Here is a 20551-nt window from a genome sequence, read left to right as displayed (position 1 = left end):
AGCAGACCGGATTCTGAATACTCTTTTTCTTCTTCATATCACAAGATCACAAAGAAGACACTAAAAATGTACAATCCTGCTAAAATATCTAGTTAAGAGGAACCGCTCAGTCCCGAGGACCTCAACATACAGTATACTGTATCTGTCATGAATATTGCCATGCACTACATATACTTACAGCTAATCTCTGTCTTATTATATTACACATAAAAAAATCAGAAAACAAAACATTCAATATTTTTCAACTTTTACATATTCGGATTATGTATAATTTTTCTGTTTTTTTTTCTACTTTTTTGAAAAACAAACCTGAAACATTTGGGCTTTAATTGTGCGGAGAGGCGCTCTGAGAGCCCCTCCTCCCGCTGCCGGGTCTAAGGCCGCATTCAGACGGAATCAGGCGCTGTGGTGAAAAAGACAATTATCTAATTTAAAAACAGAATCATGCTGTGGTAGCCAATCACAAATCTGCAGTCAGACAGCCTGAAATATCTCTGAAACCGGGCACTATCCAGAAAGAGTCCATGGACCGAACAATGATACTCTCCCAGTTGTGTTCTGGCTTTGTTTATTTTGTGTACCCAGCTTTTATGTCTGGGTCTGTCTTACAGTTAATGCTGCAAAATAGCAGCACCAAAAGCTTCCTTTGGTTGGTGTGCAGAGCCCAATCCCAATGTCTGCCCTCATAGACTCACAGATATTAAGTCTGTGAGGGTTTAGGTCTGTTTCACTGTGAAATCGAAAAGGCCTTTTTGAGGCCTTAACGCACATTTTCCGCAAGTCTGCATCTCCGCAGACTTTGCCTGAGGGAATTACCCACAGTTCTTAGCATTGTGATGTTTAACACAGGGTTATCAAAAGAACTCCAAATGTCTTTTTTTTAAATGATCCATAGATGACAGTGCTCTTGAATGTTTGATTCACCAACAAAGGTATTTCCTTTCCTCCTTTAACTGAATTATTTACTTTAATTTCACATTATCAAACACTTCTTCCTAAAACCTCTGACTGAATATTTTTGCGTTTGTGTTCATGTGTACCCCTCTTTTTTATTTTTACACAATTGTCTTGTAGTATTTTCATTTTAAGCTCTTCATAAATTATTTCTGTCATGCTGATATGTCACAAACTGTTCCATAACCTTCTGAGCCTTTGCAGCCTCTTGCACTCAAGCACTCAAGCACTTGAGTTGACGTCAGCTGAAGTCTGTGAGGATTCAGGGCTCAAGGCTTTAGTGGGGACACTGGGATTGGGCCCATTTGTTTGAAAGACAGAGCACGCAGCTGTGGCCATGCAAGCTAGAGACTGAATGAGGAAAGCCAGTGAATCAGAGAAATAAAACTTTTTTTCCCAGCGGCCCTGTTCCAAGCACATATAAACACCCCAAAACAACAATATGGCTCATCGCAGCAACACCTGATTCTGTTTGAATGTGGCCTAAGAGTTGTTATGTAATCAAACGCAGCACAGCTGTCATCGGAGAGCAGGGGAGAGGGCAGGGAGGTGAGGGATAGTTTGAGGGAAATGGGACAAACAGTTGGAGCAATGACTGAGAATTTATCTGCTCGTTACATGTTTCTGGTCTCAGTTGCGAGCGCAGTGCTGCGGTGACTTCATATAAATCGTCAACAGGGTGTCGGTTTATCAGTACAAACCTGATGAAGTTTGATTGGCTGAAAATGTGCAGGTGAAACGGGGGAACCCTTGTCTGACCAATTGCAGTTGAAGTGTGTTCACATGTCTCCCTCCACCTCAACAGGGTGAGGAGGAGGAGGGAGATGTAGGGGCTGAGGGCACGGGACCGGGATGGAGCAGACCCTACTGCGAGTGAGTGTGGGGTTGGGATACGCCTGAAGAAAATGTTGACGAGCAGTTCTTTAGTTCTGCATCTGCTCAAAGAATTTGTAGGTGGGGTTCTCATAGCCGTTCTGCTGCATCTTGGCCAGATGGCGCTCCTCTGGTGTCACTGCTGCATCCACCTGCCAACACACATAAAGGATGTTAAAACTAATAAAAAAATGTATTTAATGTTGAAAAGAGTGTTGATTTTCACAAGAATGTTAAATTAAGTTAGAGTCTTAGTTGCTTGTGGAAAACTGAAGTTAGTTAAAGTACATTTTAGTCTTCTGTTTTTGTTTAATTTTAGTCAATGTTCACATGTACTGAGAGTGTCATGGGGCTGCCATGTTATCAGATTTACTGGCCTCTCCCCTTTGTTTCCTTTTGTCTTTTCTTCCCACCTGACAGGCCACCGGTGAAGATGAGGCACTCAGTACTTAAATTAGATAGAACTATTAGTGTACTGAGATGCCTGATTACTGTGATTTAACTGAGGCTGTCCATCTGAACAAAGCCAACTATTTCATTCGTCTTTATTCATTAGGGCATCATGAACAGAGATTTCATTGTAATTATTGTTGTCTTTTTTTTTGTTGTTTATGTACATGTGTGAACATTTTTGTTGACATTATTAACGCTGGTAGACAAACAAATGAACACACTGATTTCTGTACTACATCTCACACAAAACTACTTATTCACAAAGTTCTTTCTCTACCTCAATTACACCGTGATGAATAGAAGTATATTGTTTCTTCCTCAGCATCACCAAGGTAATGACGATGACAGTTGCTATGACGACCCCTCCAACCATGAGTCCAATAATGGCACCTTTATTGGACCCCACATCCTCGGCAAAAAACACCTGCCATTAAAAAAGACAGAAGTATTGATGTGCACAGAGCGCAGACCACTGCAGGAACAAAGTGAATCACATGATGAGATGTGATGTCATCGACTCATATCGTTTTCATACCAGTTTTTGATGGTAAACTTCATAACCAGCACTTTGCCTTTCTTCAGTCTCCATCCGCACTTCTGGCATTTCCTCCGGCTTCAGGGCAGATACTGAAACAAAAACAGCACACACACGAAGTAAGTAATGACATTAAGTAGTGAAACAGAAATATTAGTGTTAGAGAATTTGCATTGTATGCATTAAAACAAAAATTCAAACTTAGAGGTGGTGAGCTGATGTGGGAAAAAGTTAGACTGCAATAACTATCACAGCCTTATCCTGATGTTAATAGTATGAATATGTTACTATATTTACTTTAAAAAAATCACATATTAAAACAGCAAAACAGATGTTTTAATCTCCTAGTCCTGTGTGAAGTGCTTGCTCAGAAATGGTCAGAAACACACACTCACCAGGTCGTGTGGGGAGTCCTCTATCTGGAATTGGACGAGCATCAACAGGCTCAACTGCAGAAAAAAGAAATGATAAGAAAATTTAAGAAAAGGAAGTAAAATGTCAAACTGCAAAGTCAGCTTTCTTTTTTTATTTCTGTTATTTTTTTCATATGGGTGAATAAGCATCTCTACATTATGAAACTATGCGTACAGTTAAAAATGAATACCTTGGTGTCTGTTTTGATTTGTGGGTATCTCAGTTCATGGTATTCAAAATATCTTTATCTATACAATGTCATAGTTAGTGTTTGTTACCGTGGTTCTCTGTGTTGGGCTGGTTGAAGCTCTCAGGGTGGATGAAGCCCAGTCCGTCCAGGCCGGGGTCCATTGGAGCAGAGCTGTAGGCCTGATCAGGCATCAGAGCATCGTTACCGTAACTCACCCTGCCATCCACCTGCACACACACAGGAAGATTAATCCGGACGTGTCGGTGTGGGAAAATATAATCCAGTCCTGATGGTTATCTACTAAAAAGATAATCACCAGGACTTGCTGATATAATTATGTTCCCAAAACATTTAACTAAAGCTGAAAATTCATCATCTGTACAACTATAATCTCCAGTCTAAATCTTTTTTGCCCTTCAGATACAGAGATCATATTTTTTTCAGATGAATCTGTTTGATTTCACCTCTTTTATTCAGTGACTGCACCTGATTACAGTCTCAACTATCTGTGATCAACTGAGTGATTTAAACAAATCTGAAAAAAATCATTTTATCCTCCGTTTTTGGTTACTTCTTATTGTGCTCTCACTCTGCTACTAAGACTGCATGTAAGTTTGTTTCTGTGCAGGGCCATGTTGTGTGTTGTGTGTCTTGTATCACTGTACAGAGGTGATTCTATTTATATTTGTGAGCGAGTGCAGTTTGTACAGGACAGACTCCATGCATATGTGAGTGGGTGCATCTCGACTCACCCGCCCATCGCTCTGCAGGGAAGAGACTTGCTGAGACAGCTCTGACTGAACTCGCTGCACGATAACAGCTAGGAAGAAAAACAGAGAGTGTGTGAGAGACACAGCATGATGGTAATGGGAGTGAGCTGGATTAAAAAAAAAAAAAAAAAAAAAGCATGCCAGGCGCAGTCCTGATGACTGAAGGAAAACTAACACAAGAGATGCTTTGTTATCAGCACACGGTGCATCACTGGACTTCAGACTTGCTGCTGAATGCGTTTTCATCCTCACTCAGCACTACAAGAGGTTGTGGGGTCACTTAATTAAGTCTGCATGGTCCCACTGCACATAATAAGGTAATATGTGGGCTGGTTTAATTAGATGTTATTCCAGTGTGAGCTTAACTCTCTGTAAAATGAACAGATTGCAGACTGCACTACAATGAATTACTATACAACAAATAGAAAAGATTTGTTTAATGTCTTGGCACGTTAATTTTCTGCTACTAACCATTATTTAAATTACTGCTCAATCTGCTGATTGTTTTCCCAGATGATCAATTAAAGGTGGAGTAAGCAATTCTGGAGAAAGACAGTTGCCAGCACTCTCTCATAGTCAAATACTGAGGCTTTAGGTTGGTGGCTCGGACCAACCTGGGAATGAGACTCAACAATTAACCTGTCTAAATGAATACTGAATACTAAATATTGTTTTGTTTTTCTTCATTTATCATTACTTGTGAAAACTCTAAGCCATTTCACAGTGCAAGCTCTTAGACTGTTAGTGTATACTTGCACGAATGAATGTCCTTGATATGTGTGCATCTTATGACTAATTATTGGCACTTATTCTTAAAAATTACTTTAACTTTTGATCTGTTATCTACATTGCTACTGATTATCAAAATCATATCTAATTGGAACTAATTGTTTCTTCTCTAATATTGACAACTTTAAACCCAAAATCAGGGTTCAACATTAACCATGACTGAGGCCATAAAAAGTGAGTCTGTGGAAACGGGAAGTTTTGTCTATCATACTTCAATCCTTCGCCAACAATGCCACAGTTACACAACATCCTGATTCCTGACGATGTGATGAGCCTCAGTTGTGTGTGGAGCCTGCAGCGGCTGAACAACTGAGTACTGAGACAGCAAGAGAACTGCCAGTTTCTGAAAAGCTAAAAAGCTCAGCTGAGGACACACTGCAGCTTCACCACGTTCCAGCTTAAGGACCTTTGTTTGAAAGCCAGCTCTTTTATTTCAGGAACCATTCAACACCAGCCTACACTGAACTGAAGAAACATCATTACTGAAAGGTGACTATTGTCTTATATGCAATGATTAGTTGCATACAAGACAATAGTCACAATAATCCAACATTAAGTGCATCTTGTTTATAGGAGACTGTTTGCTTACGAAGTATTTAATGTGATAGTGTGATATTTAATAGCATTCAGATCTAAAATACTGAGTCCTCGTAACCCCTGACTCACTGTGCAGAAGATCATCTATTCAGTTAAGAAGAAGAATGAAGCCAAAACTTACAGACTTGGTTTTGGATCACATTGGCCACGCTGGGCACTTTGTAGAGCAGACCCAATGACTGATTCATCCTCTCATCAATCACACGCAGATGGGTCAAAACCTAAGAGGTCAGAAGACAGTGAATTAGTCCCAGTCTGATTTTGACATTATAATTTTCTACACAAACATTAAAATTCTCAAAGAATTTATCATTTGATTTTAGGCCATACTAATAATTTAGCAGCACAAGCATTTTTTGGACTGTACATGTGTGAGGTGTTTGAGTACCTGAGGTCGGATCTGTGCAGCCTTCTTGGGATCGACTGTGCGGACGTGCTCATAGTGTTTGAGCGTGTGCTGCCTGTCCTTCTGCTCTGCACGGACGTACTTCTTCAGAAGGCTCAACACCTGACGAGCCTGATGGTGGAAGTGTTGTGTTAGTGGGATTATTACACCAGTCCCTCAATGATTTTACTGGCTTTTTTTAAGGATTGTTGCAGCCTAAAATACCTGATTTCACACAGCAATGTTTTTAGGTCTTTTTTGCAATGACCCAATTTTTGTCTCCAATCTGTTGCAGTGTATTGCTGCCACGCCAGAAAAAGAAAAATGGACCCATATCATGTTATAACGTCAAGTTTATATAATAAGATGTTTTTCATATTATAGCAAGATATTTATCCATATATCCATGTTTGTTTTTAGGCCTTTTTTCTTGGAATGGCCCAATGTTTGTCTCCAGTCTATTCCTTTGTAATGAAAATGAGGGACCAAGAGATAAGTTCAAAAACAAGTTGCTTTACTCTTTGTATAATAATCAAAGGCAACTTGTTGCAGCGGGAATAAAACACTCTGTTCTCAGTGTTCTCAGTAAACTTACCAAAAAGGTTCAGGGTTACAAAAAATCCAAAATCTTTGTTTTGTTTGTTTTTAAAAGACTGTACAGGGCATTGATGCAGGCCAATATCAACATCAATTACAAAGCTTGTGTTCTTTTCAGAACGTGTGACCAAATAAGCAATGTAAACTGGTCAAACTCTGTGGAAGCAACAATGATTGGTCAAATTTGCAGAAAGGTGTAGTTTGGACAAAACTGCATGGAAGTGCAGAATTTACGGTGATTGGTTGAATTTGCATAAATTGTTGCGATAGCAACATCCAAACTTCCTGGAGGGAAAGATTACATTCACAGGTGTCTTACAAAAACATACCTGATGTGGTGTTTTTGTTTTAAATACCTTTGGCAGTTACAAGTATACTGGAAAAGTTATTGTTATTTCTCTCTAAAGTCTCCCAGTAACACACCCACGACTTCCTGTCTCAGCTCTGCTTTAATTGAAAGGTGCATAGGTGACATGTGCATATGTGTGTGTGTTTGTGTGTGTGTACCCTTGGAGGGTTGGCCTGTAGGGCACTGAGGTAATTTTCCAGAGCCAGACGTCGGCGGCTATTGAGCAAAGCTTCCACCCGGGCCATGTGGGTCTCCACCAATTGCTGCCTCTCTCCTGCTGCCTCCTGCTCCAGAGCCTCCACCTTCTCCTGGAAGTGCTGCAAACAAACACAAAACATTTTATGTGCATGAGACCAGACAGTAATACATTTTTATTGTGATTATAAATACCAACAGTTATCATTTTTATAAGGTACTTTCACCACCCACGGTGGGCTGCACATAACAATGTACAAGGAAATAACACAATGACCACAAAAGGTGGTGTAGGAAACAACCATGCTGCTAAAAAAAACTTTGATATTTTGAAAAAATGTCATTTCTTTTTCTGTTTTGCTTTCAAATAAGTTGAACATTTCCTTTCTGAAGTTGCACAAGTTGTTCTGACATTAGGGAAACTTCTTTACATGTTTTCTTTGAAAAATGATGTTTTCTCTTTTAGTTTTAGTCTGCTTTTATTAACTGTCAAGTTAATAACTGAAATTAAAGATGAAAAGAATGAACTGAAGATGAAAAACAAATAAATAACTTCACCATCCATTATCTGATCTTGTGATTGTTCACATTAATGGGCTCTCATCACTTATTCAGCTTAAACTCCCAAATCTTCCCACAGCGGACTCCATCTGGATGTATTTTTCCAAAATTTCTGGCTGGAATTATGCAGTCATTATGACAAATACCCTACCAAGCCTTGAGTAACACATTATCTTCACTTCACCGGGTTTGCTGTTTTGTGTGTGTGTGTGTGTGTGTGTGTGTGTGTGTTTGTGGAGAAGCTGCCTCAATCCCACTCACAGTGAGAATCTTTTTGATGACTCATCTTCATACTTCATATCCAGTCAAAGGAATGAAGAAATGTGATAATTAAGACCATGTGACCATTTCTGTTTGCGGGTCATAAAAAGATTATAAAGAAGAGCTGTCAAAATTTGTGCCCTCACTGCTCTCATGTCCAAATCCTAATTTCACAATGCAGGTGAAGGAGGTGTGGGTGACAGCCTATAATCCTCTACTGCTACAGATCTCACCACAGCTCCGTATCACTCCCTTTCACACATGTACTGCAACTCTGCACTTTTCTAGACATTACCTGGATCAGCTGTATGTGTTAATGCAAATGCCTGCATCAGCTGGCCTGGAATCAACCCTGCCAGCTCCCTAGTGCAAAGTCTGTGTTGCATGATGGGTAGCTGGTCAATACTTATTGTTTCATACAGACTATCTGCCAATAAATATAAGCCTACGAAGTAAAAGTGTGTGTCCACATATAAAATCCCAACGCACCACAAAGCATCATCATTACGGAGGAGTCCTCTTCATCCTCCTCCTTAACACTCTACAGGATCCACTCCTCTCCACTAAACCTCACAGAGCATTTCTACTGCATGAGCACATCTGACACAGATGTGTGCTACCTGTGTGAAAGGAGAATGTCCTGACCTGATTCTCAGGATATTGTTCAGAGTTCATATGTGAAAATGGCTTAAGTCACTCCTACTTTTACACAGTTCAATGAAATCTGAAGGATTATATTTAAATCCCTCTCACACATGTACCCATCACCAAGGCACTTCTGTTTCTACTTCTGTTTTCCTGTGACTTTTCAGAAATTTTGGCAAAGACAATCACATATTTTCATACCAAACACCTTTGACTTTAACAAATAATGCTAGAAACTATAAACAAACACAGAGAAAGTTTTGACGTGTTTCCTACCTGGATGACAGCTTTCTTGTCAGCACGAGGAAGATTCTTGGCCTGTCTCTCAGCCTCCTCCCACTCCCTCATCACCTGGACATAAGTATGTCACGTCAGAGACTAAAACTGTCATTACATACTGACAAATTCAGGCTTTGTCACATGAGATGAGACATATGGACACCTTGAGAGGATGAAGATTGTTTAAGATTACTGTTTTCACTGACATACAAACATACCTGGGACATCCGTTCACGGTGTTTGGCCTCCAGGCTCTCCTTGGCCTTCTGGAAGTCAGCATGTTCATTGTCATCCCCGGGAGATTCGAGGTACCGATCCACGGCGTCTGGAGGGCTCGGGGCCATGGTGGGCACTATGGGAGTACAGAGGCGGAGGAATCACACATAGGGCAGGGGAAAGAACAGGATAACATAAGGCAGAGCAACACAGAGAGTAATAATACAAGTGCAGAGGATGCATGATGGGTAAATGCAGGAAAAACACTGATCAATCCCAGTGTATCTAAAACACATGATGCATTCAAAGACACACAGGCTGTGGAGTCATAGGAGAGCCATAAAAAAACAATTAATCTGTAAGAGAATATATATAGGAATATAAAGAGAAACAAATAAAAGAATAGATAAATGTAGAAATATAAAGACAACTGCAATAATATTATTTAAAAGATATTAATATACAGAAATAAATTAAAGAAGAATCTGTGATATATTTATGTATTCAAATCATGAAATGGCCACAATGTATCATCTGAGATTGAGGAAATGTGAAGTTTAAATATTTGCTTCTCTGACAACAATGCTACAGCCGTGGCGTCCCCCTTCCGGCTTGTAACTGGTATTATTGTTTGCCTGTTTCAAGTTAATTAGAGTTCAAGTCAGTGCCAAATGTTTGACAAAGGAGTAAATGTTTGTGAATGTTTATGACTTGTAAGAACTCACCAATTATCTTTTAGAAGGAGTAGATGTTTATAATGGTTAACTTGGGCAAAGTGTTAATGGCAGGTAGTAAGTCAGGCGGTCACTGAACTCAAAGTCTGGAATGTGTACCAGACAACCAGCAGTTGTTTTCAGGAAAACGGGCTTAGTTTGACAGTGTAGGACACGTCACTTGTTATTGCCAATTTACGTTGCACTTTTTTAATGGCCCTGCCTGAGCTTTCTAAAGTCTGGGGAGGAGTGGTTGGGAGGAAATAACTCCAACTTGCTATCTGGATTGCTGTACTCTTTTTTTTGGATGCACAATTGTTAGATATTGCTCCTTCATCAAATAAATGTGAAAATAAATTAAAATGATTATACAATGATTGGACAATTTATATTTTATTTGTCTTTATAGTTCATTTACTTATTCTTTTACAAATGTATTTTTTTATGGCACTATGACTATATGATAGACAAGAGTCATGAATGAAATTTAACAGACAGTTTAAACAAGTGTGTGAAAAACATAAGACAGGTTAGATACATACATACAGACAATGGTGCTAATATTAACACATATAATGGTGTGCAACAGACACACAGGGGTTATCAGGGGACACAGGGTGACTAGTTTCCCAGTACAAGTGCTGTGTGTATGTCTTTATTTAATGTGGGAGCCTGGAGATAAGACGCAAAGTGCCGAGTCAGGATCAGGGCAGACGCTGCACCACAGAGGAGTGTGGTGCTTCACTGAGTGGAAACAGCAAATCAACCCGTTAACCTTTAACAACACCATCCCCCATCCCCCATCTACACACACACACACACACACACACAAACACACACACACACACAATGTAATAGCTATCAACACACAGCATCGCTCAGCTGGTTAAGATGTGTTGATGACATTGTTAGAGACCCACAGCTGTCAGGTCGGACTACTACAGAGCTGCAGCAGCAGACGTGAGACCTTGCAACTGCAAGGCATGCAGACACACACGTGTAAAGAAGTGCATGCAGCAGATACACACTGACATTCAACGTTCAGTATTAACGCTGCGTCGTCCACATGCTGTAAGAAGGATCACTCAGTGTTACTGGTTAGAAAATGACGAAATTAAATGAAGTGAATGACTATGAGAGCATTGTGGCTACTTTCCAACAGGGACACACTCATTTGATCCACTCGCTTGTCTTTACATTTTTTTTCCTTTCACTTAAATGATTAAACATCATCAGTTAAACTGCTGAATCTTTTGATGTAAAGTGATTGGCCTCAAAGCTCCTTAAAGGATGGGGCTGGTGATTTATCTTATTGTCAATAAATCTCATGAAAAGACCAAAACCATCAGTGAACTGATCCAAACAAGTTTATTCTGTGTACCAAAGCCTGGTATAATTTATTCCTCTGTGCCATAAAGTTCCATTGTTGCCCAAAATATATTTAAAAACACTTGAGTGAGACAACTGTTGCACAGGTTGACATGTTCTGTCTATACAATCAATGTGAATTTTTCAGTAAATCCCACATTCATTATTCTGAACTGACTGAACTGAAGTCTTGAATGAGCACTTAGATTACTTAAGCTCTTCAGATCTTCAGCTTTTGATAGTATGAAATATTAGTATTTTATTTATTCAAACATGGAGTGTTGAAAAACTACTTACACTTTGATACTATTGACAACATTATTGCAAACACTAACTAGAGAATGTATTCATCTATAGCTGAAAATACTCCCCAACACAGTGGTTTCCACACTTTTTGTGGTTTCTATCCACATAATTAGCTAAAACCTACAATACCCAGATGTTTCAGAAAATTAATGAGCCTTTCAAATAATAAAACATCTATTTGTGTCCCGTTTTCAATGATTTGTGTCTTCTGTAGGAAGGAATTAGCTTGAGGTTGATAGCCAGACAGACAGGGTTCAAAAGTACTGAGAGACAGACTAATGCATTGTTGGTTTTAGTCTTTTCACTGGATCTGCTGACTGTAGAGTGAAGGGATGACATATTTTTTAAGGCCAACCTGAACGTCAGCATCGCTCTGGTTCCGTCCACAAAAAGCCAATAAGATTTTCCCAAATGATTTTGGTGCAGAAACTAAACTCTGTGTCAAACTAAAGTTTATGATACTTAAATGATTTTTTCAGCAAGACAGTCTTCACAAGTAAAACGCTATAAAATGTTATAAATGAACTACACCATGGTCACCTGACTGACTTGATTCTTAGATGCATCACAGTTTTCTCTTGAAAGATTATGAATCAATGCTGAAAAGTCAATTATCTAAATTTAAAACCCATTTCTCGACATTATGACCGCCTGTAACAAATTTGTAAGAACAAGCTTTATGTTCTTTACGGCTGAACCAACTGGATGGTGAAACGTAACAACATAAATGTGTGTGCGTGTGAGAATTGTGTTTACATTCAGATGAATACAATCCGATCAACACTCCCTGGCATAACATATGAAGTTGAAGAGAAAGGACTACCAGTTTAATTCTTCAATTCTTTCATTCTTTTTCATTAAAAAAAAATGTTATTCCAAGGAGGTTGGTGATTTCATGACCTTTCCTTCCCAATCAAAGATTCCTTTTTATCTTGTTGAGAAAATAATCCTATAATACTCGACACAAGATTAAAAGACAAGCAACTGAATCCACATGTTAGTGCTCCGAGTGGTTAAGAGCCATCAGACACTCAGGACAGGGAGAGACAGACACAGAGAGACAGTCTGCAGCTGCCTGAGGACAGGAATCAGGCTCGTGGCGTGGACACGTCAGGGTTCATATGTCTCCAATCCTGGGACTTACACGAGCTGCTGCAGACGGCGAGGCAGTACTCCTCGGAGTCAAAGTTATTCCTGTTGCCCCCACAGCCCCCAAACAAGAAGGGAGCACAGCTGCCCTTCTCGGGCACGAAGAACCAACGCTCCAGCATGTCGTGACATGGGCCTGACTCAGCAGGAGCCCAACAAACGGCTGAGATAATGTGCACAAACGCAAATTAAATATCATATAAAAGTGAGCGTTTATGGATTTCATGGAAAACATAAAAGTGAGACAACAACATTAAATGAAAAACAACAAAATAAATGAAAACATGTCAACAAAGAGTGTCTATTCACTTCTTACCTCGGACAACTTCCTCAACAGATTCAGTGGTGGTAGTAGTGGTGGTTGTCATGGCGACGTTAGCACTGCGCTCATCGCTGTCCCGTTCGTCAGTCACATCGTCGTCTTCATCCTCCTCATCCTCCTCGTCGTCGACAATGCCATCTCCATTCTCATCTCTTTCGAAAGTGTCCGCCTCTTCGTCCTCGTCTTCATCGTCCTCTGTGGTGGCAGGCTCGGTGTCTGCCGGACGCGACATGCTGCAGGGAGAGCAGGCACTTCAGTCTACGTATGAACTGAGCACTGAACAACCTTGTTTGTCTTTTTGCACAGACTGTTATGCTGTTTATCACCTTGTCTATTTTCTTCCTTTTTTTAATTGTTAAACTTATTTTCTTGTATATTTTCATACTTGTATACAGAATAATTGGTGATGGAAGCTAGAGAGACAAAGCCAACTAAGACTTTCATTGCACTGATAGTTTGTTTATTTCTGCATGCAACCAGAAAGCCTTTGAATTCTTTGAATATATCAAATGCATGTGTGTGTGTGTGTGTGTGTGTGTGTGTGTGTGTCTGTCATACCAGAGATATTATCGCTGACTAAAAAAAAACTAAAACCAGGTGGAAAAAAACATTTTAGATAATTAAGCAATATGTAACAATTGTGCATTAGAAAGTACTGCAGTCCCAATTGTGAATTTGTAGCCATAGATGGTATATTAAATATGTTGAAATTCTATTAAACATACAGTTGATGGGTTAAGCAAGTTTTTTCCAGGGCTCAACAATAAGAATTTCTCACAAGACAAGTAAAGCAGGTAGAGCAACAGCAGCGGCAGGAACAAGCGCATTATGATAAAACCAATACTGGAATGGAATTGAAAACAAATCTTCTTGAAAACAAAACTGGATGAACGTGAGTGATGATACCTGTTATCGGAGTATTCGGTCTCAGCTCCACCCCACCACACGTCTGACTCCTCCCCTTCTAGCTCCGTGCTGTCTGTCTCTCGCTCCGCCTCTGCTGGACAGCAGACAAACTCCACCCCTCGGAAACGGTCGATACCACAGGGCAGCAGCATCCCATAGTCATGGAGATTCATGTTGCGATCTCCGCAGGACTAATTTTAATAACAGACGGAAATCATAACTAATCATACAGTGTTCAAATGTCTTCTAATACTCAAGTATAAACAACCTAAATGACACCACAAAGCATTCAGTCATTTCAGAAGTATGTGAAAGCTTATTGTGATAAACCTTAGTGACTGAAGAGTCCCCCTCTAATGATTCATCTTTGATGCACAGATTATTTATTATAACAGAGGTAAAAAAAAAAAAAATCAATGTTTGGTGGACAATCATCTTCATGGGTGATGCCACATTAATGAACAATCAGACACAAACACAAATCAGAACAAGTGGCAGAGAAAGTTGACAAGCAGATTGTTGAGAGGAGGAAATTATGGAGTGCTGAGTCATTCAGCAGAAGAACTACAGACGACCAGACAGAAAACTGAGGAAGTAGAACGAAAAAGCCACATAATGACAGAGGAAGCGTAACATATAATATAAAGTTCATACAGTGGCAATGAAGGCCCCAATCAGACAGAATCCAATTTTTGCAGTTGTTCTATAGGCAGTGTGAGCTGCTAATGCACCCTGGGCATTAACGCTGTCAGCACTCTTTCAATGCCATATTTCAAAACAATACAATAACAGTGTTGAAAGTACTGAAGCTATAAAAAAGAAAAGATCTAAGTGCTCATTCAAAACCACACTTCATTCTAGTTGTCATTTTCTTACATGAAATTTGTCTTGCAGCACATCAAAGCCAGAAAAATTCCTATTTTGTGTGCTGTAAGATTAAAGGAGGTAGTTTGAGTATTGTTTTTTAAATACTAGTATTGTATCAAAGTCTAAAATTCTGGTCTTGTGACAACCCTATGGTCAGCTTGTGTTTTGGATGCGTTTTAGGCACTAGGAGCACCTCCCTTTTTTGCAAGCAAGCACTGAAGTCCTTGAGTTGAAAAGAAAAAAACAAAAAACAAAAAAAAACAAGCCTTCAACTGAGAGCAAAAAATGTGCCCAGCATAATTTGCCTTTTTTTCCCCCTTTGTTCTCTCAGGTGAAGTGAACAACAGGCCTTCTGTGGTGGTGATGACCAAGTTTACAGACACTTGGAAATAACAATCATGGAGGACAAACTAGTGATGGGTGTTGCTGGATACTCGAGCTGAATTATTTTGAAGTAATATCTAATTGCAATTTTTTTGACTGATATTGAAATTGCAATTTGATTTGCAATATTGATAATCTGATGATAATTTTATCATTGTCACTGTCCATTGGTGCTTTTTTTTAAATCAAAAATTGAATCAAATTGTGATCTTAAAATCCAACTTCAAATTGAATGGTGGATTTGAAGAATCATGACACTCCTATTACACTGCTTCAACAAAAAAAAAAACAGAAAAAACCCCCCAACATTTTGGCGTTTGCAATTTTTCTGTCTGATCAGGGCTGAATGTTTCTTACTATCTGTCCTCACCTCTTTGGCTACAGTGTGCCAGTGCAGGTGGCTCTCACACTGGTCCATACGCTCCTGGTGCAGGAACTTACACTTATCAGGAACAAGCAGGGCATCGCTCACAAACTCCCCTACTGCAACATAAGAAAGCCTTTGCTCAGTACAAGTAGTTTGTATATTTATTTATACATGCACCCATACACATAAACACGCTCACTAACATCCACCTGTACGATTAAGCCTCTTACCCAGGCAGCGGTACGGCACCACGATGTGTGTGTGACTGCGGCATTGCTTGCGACCTTTCTTGCACCAGTTCTGGATGCTGACAGGCTGGTTGGCCTCCACAACATTAGTGATCTGCAACTCTGGGTACACCTGAAGAAAAAAGTGAGATATTTTTATGTCTACTTGCTGTCTCTCTTTGTCTTAGTCCCTATCTGTTTCTCTGTCACTGCACTGCTGTCTCACTCAGTTTAAATACCTCTTGGCAGTACTGCAGGATGCCCTCCTTGGTGCCGATGCAGCTCTTGGTGCCAGAGGGGTCAGACTCCCATTTGCCACTCTGCACATTGATGTGCATGTTGAGCTTCCCACAGAACATGGCCACCTGGGGCTCGGTTAGCAGACCCACTGAGTCATCAGCAGGCACCTGGACAGACAAGGGGACAGAGAGGACAACAATGAAGACAGTACTTGCTGGTAAAGGATGGTAAAGTTTAAACATAAATATCCCCTGATGCAGCTTATGTGTATTTAGTCCTTTTCAGTCTATTGTCCTTTTTTTCACATACAATCCTGCACAAACATCTGCCACTCTGATCGGTCCAGTGATACATGGATCATAAGGATAACGGCCTGTTTAAATTGCTCTTTACAATTGCTGTGAACTTAAGTTATTATATAAATAAATAAATGAAAATACTAATGGTTTAGGCCTAAGCAGGCACGATACTTCGTTTCATCCCTTTGAGCCCATAAGCCAAAGAGCTAAGCATTACTGCCACAGGGCCGCACATGTGCCCTTTGTTAACCTGGCTTATGTGCTTTTATTCATTTCCTATATAACAGTGAGTGCAATAAAGGGGTTGGACAGAACATACGGCCTAATATAGCAAATAGTACAAAAAGTTACTGAACCACAGGCTACTGAAATCCAGCACATATGAGCTGCAAACAACCTCTCCTACTGTCCAATAGGACATAGTTTTCTGCACATATTGTTTTTCCTTTCTTTGTGTTTGGGGAAACAATTGGAGGAAGTCTGAGTGTGTTTTGCCTTCTGGGCCCTCTATTTTTCTGGCAGACATCAGGCAAGGCTGATGCTGCAAGCTGACAATACACTCCCAACCAAGCCATCTGCTGCCAAACTTAAAATGACTAGATCCAACTCAACACTATATTTGCATGTGAAGATTTGCATTATATTATACCACTTTTACACCAAAATGATCACATACATGCAGTGTGTTTTAATGCAGCTAAACCTGCTAAAAATAAACAACTGACCCTTTTCCCATTGCCAGCAGATGAGTTGTCTTTTTCGTTTTTTCCCTAATATATACTTGGAAAGCTGAGCTTTAAGATTACAAAATAACGGGGTTTATCTGGGAGTCCCTCACTGCCGATCAGAGGTGGAGTCGATTAATACCCATGACCCATGAGTCATTTGAACAAAGATTGAACACAAATGCCAGATATTAGTCAGTGTCAGTGTAAAAGAGGCTTTGGCATCCTGTGAGTCAGGATGGTTTAGCCCATTGTTCCTCTCTGTAGAAAATACTCTCTCGTCACCTTATCAGCCCATTACATAAAGTTATCCATCATTTATTTATGATTTATTATGAAACTCATGTTTGTTTTATTTGAGTGCCTTGCATCATATGGTGCATCCATCTTGCTCATTCTGTTTGTACCAAATCAGTGAGAGAAAAAAATTCAAACTGCAGCAGTACGCAGTGGGTGCATGAATCAACACCCAGCTGAACACAAAGAGTGTTACAGGAATGTTTGTTACAGGATACAGAATATAAAAGAAAATGGTGTTAATGTACAGAATATGTGATGAGGGGTCAGATGTCAACTCAGGATGGTAACCTTGTGCTTCAAACAATTTTGAGCGAATCAGCGAATGTGCAGTTGCTCACCACACACATCACTGCTTCATGTCACATTACTTGTAAGAATGTTAGCCACAAGATATAGTTATATCAAGTCATGTGCTACCAGGAAATAGCTCAGGTGGTTATTAGTGTAGGATTACACCGAAATAACCAGTCTGACCTGGTCGTACATCAAAGAAAAAAGATCAGAAACACTGTGTGACTGTAGGGGAATGTGGCAACAGGCCATGATAGTGCACAAAGGTTATCACTTCTACTGTAGGTACTTGTGCTGCAGGGCCTGTGTGACTCCTATCATGACTCAGCCTCCAGCGTTAAACAAATAAGGCACAGAAAATGGAATACATTGTAATACAATGGGTTGATTTAACTAGATTAAATAGGTAAACTATAAAACACATCGGGTCACCAGACTTACCATATGAAACCTATGAAAAAATCTTTAAAATACCACAAAAATATGACTGCAATGATATAAACCCTATGTCAAAAGACAGAGATAGCTCTTTCATAAAGTAAAGCAATATAGAAGGAATAGTATTGTGAACATGCTAAGATTTCACAAACATAAAGTTCAGATATAGTATCTAATGACAATCACATGAATGGCATATGATGATATTAGTTGAGGAAAGTTCTTTAATGCTGTGTCCTGCATAATTCTCCTGCACAGACATTTTTCACTGCAGCATGCAGGGGTTTGGTTTGGGTGGGAAAGCAGTATACTAGGTGTGTTATTATATTGAGCCTGCACTATGGATACAATCTCCCTAAGTTACAGCGTGGTAATGAGAAAGCAGCAGTATGCATCTAACAATTTGCATACTGCCATGCTGCTGCTCATCCCTTTAACAGCCGGTCCTAAGCTGTGTATTTCGCTCTCTTGTCCTACACAGCAGCAGCAACAGCAGCCAAGCTGCAGGCGCCATCTTGCTTGTGTCAAACTAAAAAAGGCTGCATCCTTTTTCCATTCCCCTCAGCAGTATCACCACCCTGCAGCTGCAACGCTGCTGCTGGACTGGATTGGTGTGGACCAAGTGGGCCAGGACGACGCAGCAGCAACACATAACACTGTTCATAAGCATTATTAAAAAACCTATGTCGGCATCAGAGGGAATATTCACATCAAAGCTGCACTGCACGTTATATTTGTCTAGACGGGTTTGTTTAAAACCGATGAGGACAAACTGGCTGAGCACGCATAGTCCATAGCGGTTGCCATGCCAATTCGTGTAATGTTCTGGAAAAAGCTAACTTACGTTAGCTTCCTTGACCCTACTCACTGCAATAGCTAACTCAGGTGACTTAAACTAACTGTATAACTAACAATAAAAGGATAACGGCGACTAACTATTATCGCAGCGTATTACATAAAGCTTACAAATGACAACAAGACAAACCAAAACATGTCCAACATGGCAGGGCCAAGCTGTCAATCACTGACATCTAACGGTAGGCCTTGGTAGCATTGCTGACATTATTTGGTTTGCTAATTCTCCGCAGTAAATCTGTGTAAATGGTAGACCTGGAACATCGATGGACTCATAGAACAAGGTGCTCGAAACTGTCAAGGAGAATATTTCACTGGATCAAACGCAGACTGGGCCTCACTAATAACGTTATCTTTTATAGCAGCTCGGTCCCAACTGTCACACAGCCATGATCTCATCAATGGAACGTTATAACCGTTGCACCATTGTCTGTTACGTTAAATTAACGGTTATCTTATGCGCCATCAATCGAATTTGTTACACAGCGGTTGACACTGTCGTGCGTTTGATACCCGCTGTAAGTAGGTACAGGCCCGCAAACAAGCGGAGCCAGGGAGCGGACAGGCTCAGCGGCTCTCTCCCACAGCCTGAGATTTTCTCCGTTGTACTCACCTCGGCTGAAAGCGTCAAGGTCGCCACCAGTAACAGCAGAAACGCCGTGAGCTCGCCCATGCCGTCCTCCCGGTACCCAGCACCCCCGTTATGTTCACGATTTTTCCGATAGAAGAAATATTAAAGCAGACGGTGGTGTTGTTATGTCGGCACAGCGGCGGCTGGAGAGTTCCGATCCCGATGATCCCTCCCTGTTTAGCTCCCGACGGTGACGGTGTGTGTGTGGGACTGGAGGGACGTGTTGGATGGATGGGGGCGGGGGAGCGGGACCGTGTGTGTGACTGAATGTATTAACACAAGAAAAACACATATTTGACTTAGAAGCTTTCCACCTATTGAAAAGATTGTTTACAGAAAATTAGAATAAAATGCTTGGAATTATAATACCTATTATGTTGTAGTCTGTAGATTCATGATTAAAATATCCTTCAGGTCTTTATAACGAGAAACTTTATTAAAATCATCAATACTTTATTGCTCCCAGGGAAAATTGGTCACGTTACAGATGCTTCCATTCAACAACAGAAAACAGAGAGCAAAGAAATTAGAAAATAGCACTGTAAGAATGTAAACATATGTACATTCTACTACAATATGTAAAAATAATAACACAACAAAAATATATACAAATAAATGAAAATAAGAGCAAAGCCAGCTGTGCCGTATGTAGTGCACAGTTGAATTATTGTACAGTCAGTAACAAAATAATGAGAAATTTACTCAAAATTATGACTCAGTATCTCAAAATAGTAAAGCTCACGAACGATCTACGTATTTTGAAATAATGAGAAACTTCCTCAAAAGAATGTGAAATTTACTCAAAATAATTGCGAAATTCAAAAATACTCAAAATAGTTCATTCTTTCTCAAAAAATGAGTTTGTATCTCGAAATAATGACTTGCTCATCTTAAAATAATGGGAAACTTGAACAAAATAATGAGAAACTTCAAAATAATGCTTTTCTCAAACTATCTCAAATGTATCTCAAAATAACGATTTAGGATCGAAGTTATTATTTGGATAAAGTTTCTCATTATTTTGAGAGAGTAAATCATTGTTTTGAGAAAACTTTCTCATTATTACAGGATTACAGTAATCTTTCTTTTCATCATATTGG

At 39.9% G+C, this 20551-nt stretch overlaps 1 protein-coding gene across 2 annotated transcripts; it reads right to left on the bottom strand.

The window, feature by feature from the left end:
- Positions 1-1349: 1349 nt before the first annotated feature.
- LOC146322604 (amyloid-beta A4 protein-like) lies at positions 1350-19652 on the bottom strand. 2 transcript variants are annotated; one of them, XM_084724622.1, is made up of 18 exons: positions 19434-19652; positions 15912-16079; positions 15676-15805; positions 15449-15561; positions 13828-14018; positions 12916-13154; positions 12595-12762; positions 9066-9199; positions 8845-8919; positions 7065-7223; positions 5964-6092; positions 5697-5796; positions 4172-4239; positions 3508-3646; positions 3211-3264; positions 2816-2907; positions 2558-2704; positions 1350-1979 (listed from the first exon to the last, which is right to left on the bottom strand). In XM_084724622.1, the coding sequence occupies exons 1-18, from the start codon at positions 19491-19493 to the stop codon at positions 1878-1880; spliced, it is 2268 nt and encodes a 755-aa protein (XP_084580748.1). In that variant the 5' UTR covers positions 19494-19652; the 3' UTR covers positions 1350-1877. The 2 variants fall into 2 exon arrangements, with proteins under 2 accessions (XP_084580748.1, XP_084580749.1); XM_084724623.1 differs by lacking the exon at positions 12595-12762.
- Positions 19653-20551: the final 899 nt, after the last annotated feature.

Source organism: Lutjanus erythropterus, chromosome 8 (genome assembly GCF_056507025.1).
Source record: "Lutjanus erythropterus isolate fLutEry1 chromosome 8, fLutEry1.hap2, whole genome shotgun sequence".
Classification (NCBI taxonomy): Eukaryota; Metazoa; Chordata; class Actinopteri; order Lutjaniformes; family Lutjanidae; genus Lutjanus; species Lutjanus erythropterus.
The sequence above is the reverse complement of the archived record's forward strand: the minus strand, read 5'-3'. Positions and strand labels throughout refer to the sequence as shown.

What these genes read in the sequence shown, in the direction of transcription:
- LOC146322604 (XM_084724622.1), bottom strand. Translation starts at nt 19,493, where the DNA reads ATGGGCGAGCTCACGGCGTTTCTGCTGTTACTGGTGGCGACCTTGACG. An exon ending in CCTTGACGCTTTCAGCCGAG is followed by an intron (nt 16,080 to 19,433) that starts GTGAGTACAACG and finishes TTGTCTGTCCAG; the next exon opens with GTGCCTGCTGATGACTCAGT. An exon ending in AGGACTCCCCACACGACCTG is followed by an intron (nt 2,908 to 3,210) that starts GTGAGTGTGTGT and finishes TTTTTGTTTCAG; the next exon opens with TATCTGCCCTGAAGCCGGAG.